The sequence below is a fragment of the Orycteropus afer genome, unplaced genomic scaffold (assembly GCF_000298275.1).
Source record: "Orycteropus afer afer isolate SDZICR_OR568_19922 unplaced genomic scaffold, OryAfe1.0 scaffold00083, whole genome shotgun sequence".
NCBI lineage: Eukaryota > Metazoa > Chordata > Mammalia > Tubulidentata > Orycteropodidae > Orycteropus > Orycteropus afer.
The window spans coordinates 3,806,586-3,822,072 of record NW_006921670.1 but is presented as its reverse complement, the minus strand read 5'-3'; the positions used below and the strand labels follow the sequence as shown (position 1 = coordinate 3,822,072).

Genomic DNA, 15,487 nt, shown 5'->3' with positions numbered 1-15,487 from the left:
AACAAGGTTGTAGTCACTTCCTGGTCACAGTGAGCTACCCAAAGGGAGCGAGTAGTTGGACATGTGGGCTCAGGACCATGGTTGCAGGGGACATCAAGCTCAACTGGCATAATATACTAGAGAAAAACATTGTTTCACATCCTACTTTGGCAAGTAGTGACTGTGATCTTAAAAGCTTGCAAGTGGCCATCTAGATGCAACAATGGGTCTCTCCTCATCAAGAAGAATGAAGAAAATCAAAGACGCATGGAAACAATTATTCCAAGAGACTGGTGCATTGTGCAATCCTCAACCTACATGACTATGAGACCAGAAGAACTAGATGGTGCCCACCTACCACTGTCAACCACTAAGAGGGGGATCTATGTAGGAGATCCTGGATAGAGTAGAAGAACAATGTGGAACAAAACTCAAAATCATTAAAAAAAATAAAAAGGGACCAGGTTTGCTGGTCTGATAGAGCCTGGTGAAACCCCTGAGACTATGACCCCTAGCTGCCCTTCAGGTCTAGAACTGAACCCTCTCCTGTGGCTTCCAGCCAAACAAAAGACAGGCATATAAGCTGAACATTTACATTAGGTAGATACACCCCTTGAAGAGATCAATCATGGGAGAATAGAAGGGCAGTGTATGCACAGGGAGACAGCTCGGGTGGGGGGCGGGAGGCAGGAATGCATGGGAGGGAAGGACACAGAAAAGAGGTAGCTATAGGGAGGAAGTGGGAAAAAAGTTGTTACATTGTGGGAAATTGTAGTCAATGTCATGAAACAAAATGTGTATGAACAGTTGCATGGAAAGTGAATTTGCACTGTAAACTTTCACCCAAATCACAATAAAAATTTGGAAAAATAAAAAAGAATGCCTGTATATATAATAGAGCTAATAGGGGCAAAGTTATGATAACTTATTAGCCACAGCCAAACACCCTGAAGGAATGAGTCATTGGGCCTGTGAGTTCAGGATCACAGGAACATGAAGCTCAGCTGGCATGACAACTACACAAAAACACTGCTCCACATGCTACTCTGGTGATTCATGAGTGGCGTCTTAAAAGTCTGTGAGCACAGAGAGACAGCTCAAGGGGCAGGAGTGCATGGAGGGATGGAAGCAAGGAAGAGGTAACTAAGGGGAGGAAGTGGGAGGGGAGCTATTGCATTGTGGGAAATGGTTTCACGTCCTACTTTGGCAAGTAGTGACTGTGATCTTAAAAGCTTGCAAGCGGCCATCTAGATGCAATAATGGGTCTCTCCTCATCAAGAAGAATGAAGAAAACCAAAGACGCATGGAAAAACAAAGACGCAAGGAAGTGGGAGGGGAGCTATTGCATTGTGGGAAATTGTAGTCAATGTCATGAGACAAAGTATGTGTGAACTGCTGTATGGAAGGTGAATTTACTCTGTAAACTTTCACCCAAATCACAATTAAAAATTTTAAAAAAATAAAGCTTGTGAGCAGCCATCTAAGATGCAACCCTTGGTCTCTCTTTGTCTAGAGCAGAAAAGAGAGAAAAAAATCAAAGACACATGGTAACAATTAGTTCAAAGGACTAGTGGGCCATGAGAACCTCAGGCTACATGTGCCTGAGACCAGAAGAACTAGATGGTGCCCAGCTACCACTAACAGCTACTCAGAAAGAGATCAAAATTGAAGATTCTGGATAGAATGGCAGAAAAATATAGAGCAAAACTCAAAATTATAAAAGAGACCAGGTTTACTGGTCTGATGCAAAAAAAAAAAAATTAAATTCACTGCTATTGAGTCAATTCCAACTCATAGGGATCCCATTGAGTTTCTAAGGTGGTAAATGTTTACGAAGTAGATTGCCTCATCTTCCCCAGAGTGGCTAGTGGATTTGAATCACCAGCCTTCTGGTTAGCAGTCAAAATGCCTTAGGCACTGTGCCACCAGAGTTCCTTGGTCTTATAAAGACTGGTAAAACCCTTGAGACTATGGCCCCTAGTCACCCTTTGGGCCTAGAACTGAATTCACTGCCATGGCTTAACATTAAGCCAAACAACAGACAGGCCTACAAGGTGAGCAATTATACCAGGTAGGTACAATCCTTAGAATAATCAACAATGGGAGATCAGAAGGGCAGCATTTGTGCAGGGAGATAGCTCAGAGGACAGGAATGCATAGGAAAGAAGGACACAGGGAAAAAGTAACCACAGAAAGGAAGTAGGAAGAGAGCTGCTACATTGTAGGGACTGCAATCAATGTCATGGAATAAAATATGAATGAACTGTTCCATGGAAAATACATTTGCTCTGTAAACTTTCACCCAAATCACAATAAAAAGCTAAAAAATTTTTTTAAAAAAATGCAACTTCTCCCCAACCAAGTTCACAATTTCCAGGTTAATTCCTTCATTCTAGAAACTCTTACCCTTTGGCCCTTGACACCACAAACCCCTGACTGGTTCTCCTACCTCATGGGCTCCATCCCTTAAGTGCTGGGTGTTCTGGGCCCCCCCACACTCTGTGTCTTCCCTCACCTCTCCCTGAACCCACTCCCACATCCTTAGTGACCATCTCTGAGCTGACCAGGTCCCGAGTCTCTCTCCTCAGTCCCGGGCTCACTCTGTGCTGAGCAACAGACCTCCCCAACACTGCCCTGAGTGAGTATCTGGGAACCTTAAATTCATCATGTCCAAAATGGGTAATGCCATATTCTCAGAGCTCGGGAATCTCCTCCTGCACTTCTCAATCCAATGAACAATGTTTCCCTTCCCCTAATCAATTCTAGACATTGTCTGGACTAGAACCCTCTGGAGCCTTCACCCACTTCTGTCCTCCATCCATCTTGGGTACCTGTCCATTTCACCACCAAGTCTCTTCTCTCCACGCATCTCTCTACACCTCTCTGCCCCATGCAGGCCAGCATGTTGTCCTTCCTTAGTCTTTGGATGGCCTCCTCCTCTAGTTTTGCCTCTTCTGATACATCCACATGACAGCTATAGAGTTCTTCCAAAAACCAAAGCATTCCATGGTTCTCCATCACCATCCAAATAGTTTCCAAACTCCTTGTCCTGGCATCCAAAGCACTCTCGACCATCCCTCCAGACTCATCTCTGTCCACACAACCTCCACCTCCCACACTGTTTGCTAGGATATTCTTCATCAGAAGTTCTGCTGCACAGCTACCATGTGCAGGGACTGTGGGTCAAGGTCTAGAGAAGAGACAGACATTAATAAAACATGGTGGCTGTCTTCAAGGAGCTCACAACTGAGCAGAAGGTGAGGGGAATAGGTCATGTATACAAGGCACAGAGTACGGGAGAGTACATCCTGGGGCTTGGCTGGTATTCAGCAGGTGGCAGGATGGATGAAATGATAATAAGCAAGCATTTGCTGAACAAACGGATGGATGGATGGATGGATGGATGGATGGATGGATGGATGGATAGATGGATGGGTGGATGGATAGGTTGATAGGAAGATGGGGGTTTTGGTAGTTGGGTCAATGGATGATTGAGCAGGTAGATGGTTAGGAAGGTGGGTGGGTAAATGCATGAATGGAAGGATGATTTCAGTGGATGAATGGGTGGGTATGCAAGTAGGAGGGCAAATGAATGGATGGAGAGATGGAAAAATAGAAAAGGGATAGATGGGTGGTTGGGTGAATGAATGGGTGGGGGAATGGATCGATGGATGGATGAAGGACAGGTGCAGAGATAGGTGGGTGGGTCTACAGATGGATAGGGGATGGATGGATGAAGGAAAGAAGGATAGGTGTGGAGATAGGGGTGGGTATATAGATGAATGGGGGACAGACAGACGGGTGGGGAGTGGGCCAGTGGCTCAGAACGTGACAGCTAGTAAATGGCTGATCCAGGACTCAAACCCAAGTCTGTGTGGCCACATGAAACCCTTCAGGTTGGGGCTCAACACCCGCTCTCCTCCTCCATTAGAGATTCCTGCTCTCAGTCTGGCCCCCTCTCTTCCCAAGGCCCTCGACTCTTGCCTTTCCCCCACTTTCAGAGCTTCAGAAGATCGCAGAGACCATCTAGGCTAGGGATTCTCAGCCTCAGCACCCCCGCCGTTTTGGCTGCTAATTCTTCGTTGTGCAAGCTGTCCCGTGCACTGCGTGGTGGTGGGCAGCACCTACGTCTCCACCTACCAGATGCCAGCAGCACACCCTCCCCCCAAGCTGTAACAACCAAAATTGCCCCTAGACATAACCAAATGTTACCCCCAACTGAGAGCGACTAATACAGCCCCCTCTCAATTTTATGGATGAGGAAACAGACCTGGAGAGGAGGAGGTCACTTGCTTGGGGTCACCCAGCTTGCACCTTGCAGAGCCCAGACTGGACTTTGGGAATACTCAGTCCACAATCACTGCCTTTTGAGCCACAGATGTGGAGCCAGGAGCAGGCACCCCTGCCCTGCCCGCCTCCACCCTGGCCCTCTCCCTCTCCCCCTGCCCAACACCCTGAACTCTCACATGCCTACAGCATCTCACAGTCAGCCAAGCCTTCTCCTCCTGCTTTCTCATACAGATGGAAACTAGTGCTCAGAAAGGTCAAGCCACCTGCTCAACGTCACACAGCAGTAATCCCCAGCATCAGGATTTGAACGTGGGAGAGCAGATGAGCAGATCCTGGCTTCCGCAGGCAGATGGGGACAGAGCTGTGGAAGGCAGCCCCACAGGAGAGCCAGAGAGAGCTTCACAGGAAGTCAGGCTGATTAAAAAGACATATTGATTTCTCTCCAAGAGAAACAAAATGGAGCCGTTTGTCTCCCAACAGGGTCGCGAGGCGGGCAGAGGGAGGCAGCAGGTCAAAGCTGGCTTCTGACATGAATGCCGGGTTAGGGCAGGAAGAGTGAGTAAAAATCCAGACACGTTTTAAATGACCCACGAGGGGCCGCTCGTATTAGATGGCCGTGCCTCTTTCCAAGGCGCCTGCTCTGTCAGTATCAACGAGGCTTCCCCTCAGCTCTCCAGCTGCACAGGCCCCAGCCCAAGCCCTACAGCCGCTGCCAGGCTGGTGACTCCAGACAATTATGTCACCTCTCTGGACCACATTTGCCAAATGCACAATCTCCGGAGCAGAGCGGAGCTGCTGGGAAGATGAAACAAACCCAGCGCACAGTAGGTCCTCGGGGAAGGCCAGTTCCCTCACAGCATAATCTCCACCTTTGCCCTCCAGAATCCAGACCCCACATGGCCTTCCGTCCTCGCCGCCACTCCCTGCCTGCCCCAGCCCACTCCAGGCTGGAGCCCCTCAGCATCCCTGATAATCCCACCTCAACTTTGTTGACTTTTGCTCCTATGGCATCTCCTCTCCCCCTACTTCGCCCCCAGCAAAATCTCTCCTGTCCTGGTTCCCAGGCTCTGCCTCCTCCAGGAAGGCCCTTGTGATGTCTCAGTCAGGGCCAGCTGACCCACACATTCTCCTGGTGCCCATGGCCCCCTGAGGGTCCCTCCTCCCAACTGTCACCTGTTTTGCTTCATTCACAGGAGAGAGTGGTTGGGGTGTGACCAGGCTGGGACTCCTCGAGGTCATAGCACAGTGCCCAGGCCTGGTATACGGGTGCCCTGGGGGCACCTCCACTCAAGTCTAGAACAGTGTCCTACCCAGAGCTGGATGTCAATAAACACCTGCTGAATGAATGAAGGAATCAACTGCCATCCACTGTTGGAGCTCTGGTTGGTGTAGTGGTTAAGACATTTGGCTATGAACCACAAGGTTGGTGGTTCGAACCCACCAGACACTCCACAGAAGAAAGATGAGGCAGTCTGCTTCCACAGAGATTTATACCCTTGGAAACCCAATGGGGTTGCTGAATTAGATCAACTCGGTGGCAGTGATTTTGTTTTTTTGCTTTTGGTGGAAGCCTCCAGCCTGGTCACCCAGCCTCAATCTCTCTCCCTCCAAAGCATCCTCCATTCTGCTCTGAGTGGTACCATTCTAGTAAAGGAACCTGCCCACATCCCATGCCTGCTGAACACTCATCAGTGACTTCTGGTGCCCACAAGATCAAGTGCAAGCTCTAACTAAGTTCAAGTGCAGACTCTAAGCACTCAACACCCTGAAATCCAGTCCCCACCTCGTAGCTCCCCACCATTCCCTATACTAGTCCTTCCGCCTGGAACAACATCTATCCACTGTTCTTCTGGAAAACTCCTAGACATGCAGCAAGACCCAGGCCAAAAGCCCCTTCCTCCAGGCAGGCTTTACTATCCCCTAGGCTGAGTCAGGGACAGCCTCTGCACCTGTAGCTCTCTTTAGACAGAAGTTTTCACTGTAAGGCCCTGAGGCTGCCCTGGGGGCCAGGCCCTCCCCTGGACCAGCCAGGCTCTTCTGACTGGCTACCCAGTCAGACCAATGAGAGCAATGAGAGTGCAGTATCCATTGTGGCCCCCAGGAGCACCCCCAGGGCTCTGCTGGATGCTGACTTTTACTTCTGAGAAAAACAACCTTCTTCACACCAGATGGAGGGAAACGGGCGATTTCCCAGCCATGTGTTGTTTCTCCCAGCAGCACTTGCACCCATATGGACACCCTGATTAGGCCAGGGCTGGAGAAGGAACGAAGGGACCCCACACACACAAAGGACCCCTTCCCTGGCCATGAGCAGCGCAAGGGCTAGTGGCGGAACTGCTTGAGAGCATAGCGCCCCTCTGCCCAGCTGATTACACAGCGTGTGCCCTCGGGTGAGTCATGTTCCCTCCTGGGCCTCAGGACCCCCAGCCATAGAATGCAGAGAAGCACAGCCTCTGCCCAGTTACCTACCAGGAAACGCCAAACGAATCCAAGGGGTCGTGCAAAGTGCCGAGCAAATGCAATCAGTCCAACAAGCCCAGTAGTGCCAGGGCATCTGGGAAGCTAGAGACACAGGGTGAGGGCTGAGGAGACAGCAAGTGACAGAGGAGGAGACGGAGAAGGAAAAAGTCATGAAGGGCCAGGGGTCTACAGAGGAGGAAGCTGGGGTCAGGAAGATGTCCTGCAGGGGGTGACCCAGCCCTGGGCCTGTGGACCAGGGGCATTTGGAGCCATGGAGATGGGGAGAAGACATCCAGGAAGCAGATGCTGCCTGAGTAGAGTGGCCCGGAGCAGAGACGCAAGAGAAGCATCAAGAAACATCACGGAGCATCTGCACCTCAGAGTGAGTACAAGAAAGGAGAAAGCGGGACGTGGCTGGAGGGTCAACCAGGTGGGATGGTAGCGGGCCTCGCATCTGAGCTGAGTAAGACCATTCTGGGGTGATGGAGAACCCCTGACGTTCTGTCAGTGGGAACAGAATATGCAAAGAAATTAAGAAAAACAGAAAGGCAAGGAGGGAGGGAGGGAGAAAGGGAGGTCAACAGCCCCTCCTGGACACACATTTTACCCACCACAAACTGCTTCCAGACACAGGGTATGGGCCCCCTGAGCAGGAAAGCAAGGCAGGAGGAGAGAGTGGATCCGACTGGAGAGATGAGAGCCCAGCGTGGCACAGCTATGGGCTCCTGGCTCAGTGCTCTCCCCACTGTACTGGCAAAGGGCGGGAGAGCGGGCACCAGCTGTCACATGGAGCGGGATGGGTGGGACCCCAGAGCTGCCTGTTGAGACAGGAAGAGACCCAAAAGCCCAGCCCAGATACTCAGGAGCCCAGCCACAGGGAAAGGCCTCAGGATAAGAGAATAGCAGTTAGATTAAGGGAGGACTTCTTGATAGTCACAGGCCCTCCAAAAGGTCCTAGAGGCCATTACCTGGACTTCGAGGTTGCCCACACAGGGGCAGGGGGATGGGCTACATGACAGGCCAGGAGGGGCCGGGAACCTAGGAGAGGAGCCTTCCAGCCAATGGCGGCCCTGTTTCTCCCCCACCAGATGGATTGCTTTCCCAGTGGCGTCTTCTCCTCTCTCCCTTCATCATGCTCACCCACCTCCAGGGGTCAGCAGGCTGCACCCCTAAAGGCTGCCTGCAGCCTCTCTCCATGGCAGGCCCTGGCAGCTGGCCCATAGGCCTCTCACACCAGAGACACGGAGCCCAGTTGTCCCCAGCCCAAGCTCTGCTTGCAGGAACACCTGGGCTGCCTCAGTAGCTCCTGCCAGCTCCCTGCCAGCCCCAGTGTGCACACAGCAGCCAACAGGACTGAATGGTTTGCCCAGTGCTTGCTTCAGAATTCTCATTTGACCCCCTGACATTCCCACTCAAGGGTCATTGTGGCTGCACTTCATAGATGAGCAAACAGAGGCCTGGCGAGGGGCTTGTCCAAGGCCACTCAGCCAAGAATCCAGGAGCGGGTCATCATTCACTCAGCAGTCCTCTAATGCTGCTCTAACAGAAATACCACAAATGGGTGACTTTAACAAACAGGGATTTATTGTCTTACAGTTTAGGAGGCTACAAGTCCAAGTTCAAAGTGCCAGCTCTGGGGGCTGGGTAAAAGCCCCTCAACCTTGGGCTTCAGTTCTGCCTTTTGCTCCTGCCCCACTGAAGCTGGAGGCTCTTCACTCAAGCAGCTGCTGGCTGCTGAGCCTGAAAAACCCAAGGCTGACAAATAAAATGGCACAGTTGCAAGATAACCGAGCACCACAGCAGGCCACTAATTCAAGTCCAGAATCAGTCTCAAGATCGGCAGACAACACAACAGGCCACTGAGATGAAGACTGGACCAAGTGCAGGATCCAGATGTGCTGAAAAGCTCAAGACCTTTCTCAAAGTGTCTTCTTATCTACTGGAAGCGGCCCACATCCCTAAGGCAGCTACTTGGCTGCACCCAGTAGATTTCACCATGGAGTTGATTGCCAGTCTCATCATGCGGAACACTATGTCCAGCTTCCCAGCCACTCAAAGCCAGGCCCAGCCAAGCTGACAACACAATCTTAAGTATCACACTTGGCAATCAAACTGGAGACACAGAAGTCACCTCTGAGTCCTCTCCTTTCAGAACTGACCCCAAAGGCAGCCCCACCTCCACTCAGACCCTCCTTTCCAGATCCTTGGCCAGCACTCCGAGACACCATCACTTCTTACCACAATCCCACAGGTACCCTCTTGTGATGGGTCTCCCAGCTGGACGTCTGTCCAAGGGTTGCCAGAGTGATCAGCCCCAACACAAAATGGGAGTAGCCAACATGTGCATATGGCAAGCATTCAATAAAGGCTCCCTGACTGATTTAATGAATGGGTGAATAAATGATGGACAAGTGAGTCCATCCATTCCTCAACAGGCAGCTGAGCATGCCCAATGAAGGAGCACAGGGCTTGGCACCACAGACCAGGTATGGGCCCACCCTCTCTACGTAGGTCTAAGAGGCGGGGTCTAAGCAGGGCATACAACCAGGACCAGACAGCCACTTAGAAACAAGAGTACCCGTAGACTCCAACCTTGGCAAGTAAAGGGCCAAAGCCAGATGGGGGACCAGAGCAGGCTAATCTGGGGTAGAAGGGCAAGTCTGGGGGATGCGAGTGTTAGGCCACAGCTACAGAGGAGCAGGGCAAGTGAGCACCGCCCCCCCCAGAAACCCAGTGTGAAGGTGCCCTTGCACACACTTCCTCCTCTTGGAGACCGCACTGTCCACCTCTCCCCATCCTGCAGATGAGAAGACAGAGGGCAAGAGGGGGAGTGACTTATCCAAGGTCACTCGGCACCTGGTGCCTCCCTTCTCCCCTCCCAGTGCAGATAGGAGGCCTTCACAGCTGACTGGCTTCCATGCATGGCTGGTTCCCATCACAGCAGAAGCGCTGGCTTAGTGATGGCCAGTGAGTGGGAGGCAGAGCCCAGGTGCATGCCAGCAGGGGAGGGGGCTGCAAACCCCTCAAAGAGATCCAATCAGGCAGGCCACAGAGAGATGGCTGAAGTTCCTAGAGGATCCTCATCCAGGCATCTGGTGCTGCAAAGCAAACCTGCCTGCCCCGGACATCAGCTCAGAGGAGGATGGAGCCTGGGCGGGCATGTGGAGAGCTGGGCACTTTCCCGGGCTTTGCAGGTGGCAGTGGTGTCCTGGATAAGAGCCTGGGCTGGGCAGTCAGATAAATCGAGGTTTTCATCCCAACTCTACCTCACCCTGGCTGTGCAACCTGGGGTAAAAATGACAACCTCCAAGCCTCGTTTGCCTCACCTGTAAAACGGGATTATGACAGCACTGACCTCTGTGGGTGAGGATTCAAGGTGATGTTGGGACAAGGCACTCAGCACAGTAGGTGTCAACTCCCATGATTATTGTTACTGAGCACCCCCTCTGTGCTGGACACAGGCTGGGGGCTAATTAGACAGGAATCACGTCTAATCGCCCCTTACAGAGATGAGAACACTGAGACTCAGGGAGAGGAAACGAGAGTATGGACACCCACACCCACACCCACACCCACAACCACACACACACAAACAAACACACACACAAACGTCTCTCACATGCAGCTGTTACCTCCTAAGAAAAGTTCTTGAAGAGTAATCCAAGGTGGAAAATAGGTTTCCGGGTGATTAGTCATGGCTGCCAGGGATGCTCTGCTGAAGATGCTGTGATTGATTAGCAATGTCTGCACAGGTGAGGGCATGGCTACTAGCATCAAAACTGGCACAAACATATCTAAATAACATGGTTGAATCTGATTTTCCCTGCAAACAATGTCCTATGAAGGATTATGTTCTTATCTAAAGACTTTGTGCCCAATGTTTCATTGAATCTACCACAAGTCAAGTGTTTACTCAGTAAGGGCCCTTTTCACAGATAATGAAAGTGAGAACCTTGCATGTGGTGGTTGTCCTAGTCTACAAAGCCCCATTTCCACATGTTGCCTGGTATACGGCGTTGGTCTTCAGTGCTGCCCTGTGAAGCCTGTATTACCATCCCCATCTGACAGTGGGGAAAGCTGAGGCATGGAGAGGTTAAGAAACTGGCCCAGGCTCACACAGCACGTAAGAGGGAAAACCAGGCCCTGGTCTATCTGACTCAGGCCTCCAGCATTTTCCACAGTGTCACATGTCAGCTCCCCATGAGTCAAATATCACAACAGTTCCCTGACATTTCCAAGCCAGAGGCCTCCCGGCAGAACCCCATTGACAGCAAGTGTTCAGGGCCCAGGCCAGGCAGCAAGTGTGGCTGACTTTTCCTGCCCTGGCCTGCCTGCTTGCAGAGGGCTCAGTGAGACAGGCGGTGACTCAAGGACTATCTTGGGGCCAAGCTAGGAGCTGAGTCAGGAGCTCAAGCTTCAAAGGCAGCTGGCTCTGGGCCAGGGTCCCTCGGCTCCAGGGATACTGGAGCCCACACTCCCCGCCCCTCCTGGGTCCTGTGGGCGTGAGTAATAGTTGCTCCCGCTAGCTGAAGCCTGGTGCCTGCATGTCCACAGTTCCTTTGGGCTGTCAGTGGGGAGCAGATCTACCCCCTGCAGGGTCTGAAAATGTGAGGGGTCAAGTTATGTCACGATGATTAAGGGACCCTACTAACATTTAGAGGCAGTGGCGGTTCTGTGGTGGAATTCTTGTCTTGCATGCAGGGACCTGGGTTCAGTTCCTGCCATTGAACCTCAAGTGCAGCACCACTCGTCCATGAGAGCAAGCTTGCACGATGCCATGACACTGAACAGGTTTCAGTAGAGCTTCCAGACTAACACAGACTAGGAAGAAAGACCTGGCGATCTCCCTAAAATCAGCCAATGGAAAAGCCCTGTGCAGCACAATGGTCCAATCCATAACCAGTCATGGGGCTGGCACAGTATCAGGCAACTTTCCATACCACATGCATGGGCTCCCACAAGTCCAGGGCCAATTCAACAGCAGCTAACAACGAGAAGTGACATTTAGTGCCCAAGAGCCAGGAACACCAAAGGTCCTATAATGTCACTGCCACACAAACACTGTCTTACCCAAATGCCAGTCGTATCCCAGTTGAGGAGCACTGGCTTAAGCACTGTCCCCTCTCTACCTCCCTCTCAATGAGAAGGTCTCTGGCCAAAGACGAACCCTCAAGCCCTCTGCACCTAATCAAAGACACCCCCACACACACTGTCTCCGAGCCCCCAAAGCCCATCCTGGGCTGCCTGTGGTGGAGTCCCTGCTTCAGGGACCCCTGTGGATATTGGGTCCATATTTGTAGAAACCCACCTGCCCCTGACCCGTCACAGGCTATGAACTCTTAGTGCCATGATCACCGTCACACAGGGCAGAACCACAGGCCCAGACTCGCAGCTATCAAATCTTAGACTCCCGCACTTTGAAGAACCTTAGAGCCTTTGAGTCACAGAAGCTTACAATGTTCATGTCATTGAGCCTTCAGCCTTAACTTTGAACTCACTGATGATCACAGGAGGGTCAAGTCTGAGAGGCCCTGACACTTTAGAAGTCCCTCTGTTTTGGAACCATCCAATCTCTGGTCTAGAGAAAGCCCAGCTGTTTCAGCCTTAGAATCCCATTCTCCCACCACCCAACCCATCTGGTGATGGGGAGCCTGAGGGGCTCTGGGCAGCTGAGCGTGGAAAAGTTCAGCCCCTCTGTTGGACTGAATTTGGCACTACCTCCCACCCCACTTTGACTTCCCAGAGTTCTTCACGGAGACAGACAAGGGCCCAGGCCAGCTCTGCCTGGGGTCAGGACCCCTGCTCCCTTCTCCTGGACCAGCCCCACTGTTACCCCAACCACAAGCTGTGGCTCACATACCCTGAGGTGCAGGAAGAGGGCTGGGGACAAAGAAGAAAGTGACCTCAAGAACTGTTTGCCCAACAGCCCCACAGTGTGGACAACTGGAAGGGCCCTATGGTGCTTAGTGGTCAGGGCCCAGGGCAGAGGTAAGGGGTCCTCTCACCAGCCCCCTAATCCATGAAGACGCTGAGGCTCAGAGAACAGGGATACACAGCTAGTTCAAAGCAGACAGGACTTGGGACAACCCAGGGCCTCTGTGTGACACTCAGGCAAGCTTCATGTAATTTAGCCCAGCCAGACCTCCCAGAGCCCCTCAGAGGGCAAGTTGGGTCACACGCTCAGGCCCAGGTCATCCGAGCCATGCCCCTGTCCCCAGCCCAGAGCAATGAGATGCTCTCCCTGCCAGAATAACAGCCAGTGTTGATGGCCTTGAACACTAGAGGCTCAGAGAGGTGAGATGACTCTCCCAAGGTCACACAGCATCCAAGTGGCAGAGCCAGAATCAACCTAAGTAAGAGCCTTGTGACATTGCCCCATTGTCTTCCAGGTCCTCCTGCCAGCCTTTCTCCTCCTCAAAGGCCCTCAGCTCTCATTGTCACCTTGTCCTCTGGCCTGGCCCCCCCTCAGCCCACACACTACAGGGCCCTACTGTTTCCCCAAAATTTTGCACTAAAACTACCCACATGGGTGATGTATCTGCCCACCCCTCTACTCCTGGGAACTCTCCAGGAAGAACCAATTCCGCTTCCTCACCCCGCCTGTCCCAGGATCTGACCCAGGTGGACATCAGGGAGCTCTGGGTGAACTGAGTTTCAGAGCGGCCCCTCTCATCATGCTGAGACCGCTGACTGCCCCTCAGAAGCTTCAAGGTTCTCAGCCTCCAGCCAGTTCAGGGTGCCCTGCTCTCTGTCTACTCTAGAGAGATCTGCTGGTTTCCAAGAGCTCGGTCTGGTCCGGGCCCATCTCTGCTTCAGCCCCCTGATGAGTGGGGAGGCCAGCAGGCCTGGGCCCAACGTGGCTGGCTCCTGGCCTTGCCAGCCTGCACCCCAGACATCCTGTTTCTAGGGCTGGGGCTAGGGCACAGGCAGCTCTCCAATGCTTCCCTGCTCCAGGCTGTGTCCCATGAAGCTGGGCTCAGACCTGCGACCTGACTCTCATCACACTCCCACCCTGCCCTGTGTGGCCTGAGCTTGGAGGCCCCAAGAACCAAGAGGCCTCCTCCTCACTGGTCCCCGGCCACTAGGCTCACACCCACGATCCTTCCGCCACCGGCTCATGGGCCTGAAACACAAACCTCTCCCTACCACACCCTGCTTGAAACACTGCACCAGCTGCCCAATGCTCCCAGAACAGCCCAACTCCTCACTCGCCTACAAAGCCTTGTGAGCCCATCCCCTCCAGCCTCATCTCCCCACCCCCCCTCCCCCCTCCATTCCTTCCACACCAACTGCCCCCCTCCCCTACACGCTGATTCTCTCCTCCCCAGGCCTCTACCTATGCTGTGCCTCCACTGGGAGCATCCTCGACCCACCACCCTGTCCACCTTCATTACTGAAGATTCGGCTCATTGCCAATATGCCCCAGCAAATACCAAATGTGCACCTACCAGTTTGGGGGCATGGTGCTAGGTGCTGGGGCCCGGCAGTGAGCAAGACTGACTCAGTCCCTGCCCTGGTGACCCTGGAGGAGACCAGTGTGAAGTAAAGGATCCTACTGGTGCCTGGGATGGATGCAGCAAACATAGAAGATGAGGGGAAATCTCAGAGGGCTTCCTTGAGGAGGTGACACTGCAGCTATGCTCTGAAAGATGCAGCAAAGGATTTAGCCAGGAGAAGAGGGAGCGGGGAGGCCTTTCAGACAGAGGGAACAGCACGTGAGGCTCTGTACTTCAAGGGCAATGGGAAGCTGAGAAGGGGTGTAAGACTGGACACAGGGGGTGTAAGACTGGACACAGGAGGTAGAGGCAGGAAGATGAATGCCCTCCATCCCGGCCCTGGATGGAGGGCACAGCAGGAGCCATGAGAAGGGTTCGTGTTTGGATCGGCTGCTCAGCCCACAGCCCTGGATCCCTCCGGTCTCACTCTCATCAGCTGCGTCTGATCACTATCTACCAAATGACTCTGTCACCGGGTGCCGGCCCAGGGGCTGACCTAACTCCGCATCCCAGGCTCCCACACAGACATGGAGCTCATGTCTGAGGACTTTCTGAACCAGCCAGCCACTGGGCTGATCCCCTTAATCAGCAGGACACCAGGTCCTCCTCGGTCCAACCTCCACGCCACATCTGTCTCCCCAGACCCACCACCTGGGCTCCCTCATCATCACCAAGACCCAGCAGCCTCGGCCGTGCCTCCCAACCAGAGGAAGGTGTGGGCAGGGGCACTGTGCAGGAAGAGCTCAACCCAAGGCCCCCTGGCCCACCCGGGATGCCCGGAGGATATGGGTTACACACCATCTTGATGCACCAGTTCCGAGGGCTGGTGGTCTGCCGCAAGCAGAAAAAGGCAACAGGAGCCAGGTCGGGGTGTGGGACGTCAGGATCGCCTCCATCCAAGGGCTCCTCCAGGCCTGGAGGGGAGGGAGGGGGGCTCTGGGGCGCCAGCTGCTCCCTGATGCCGGGCTCAGCGACCGGGCCTGCTGCGGCAGATGAAGCGGGTGGCGAGGAGCTCTCAGCCATGGCAGCGCTGGGCGGGGAGCACTGGGGAAAGAGAAGGAGTACATGGTGGGGCTCCCCAACCTGCTTCTCACCACGGGGCAGGGGTCCCCCAGGCTAGAACGGCCCAGGCCCACACCTCCCAGGCCCCACTGGCACTCTGTGAGGACACAGAGACTAGGAGCCAGCTGAAGGGCCAGCTGGGTGATCAGTGAGCAAGTCTGGCCAACTCCAGAGCTCCAGTTTAGCAAGTGAAAAGCGGA

At 53.2% G+C, this 15,487-nt stretch overlaps 1 protein-coding gene across 1 annotated transcript in view; it reads right to left on the bottom strand.

The window, feature by feature from the left end:
* The window catches only part of CACNA1I (calcium voltage-gated channel subunit alpha1 I), a 150,729-nt gene extending 135,481 nt beyond the window's left edge, over positions 1-15,248 (bottom strand). Inside the window, exon 1 of the mRNA XM_007941688.1 lies at positions 15,013-15,248. Within this exon, the coding sequence (XP_007939879.1) occupies positions 15,013-15,248 (236 nt within the window). The remainder of the gene's footprint in view (positions 1-15,012) is intronic.
* Positions 15,249-15,487: the final 239 nt, after the last annotated feature.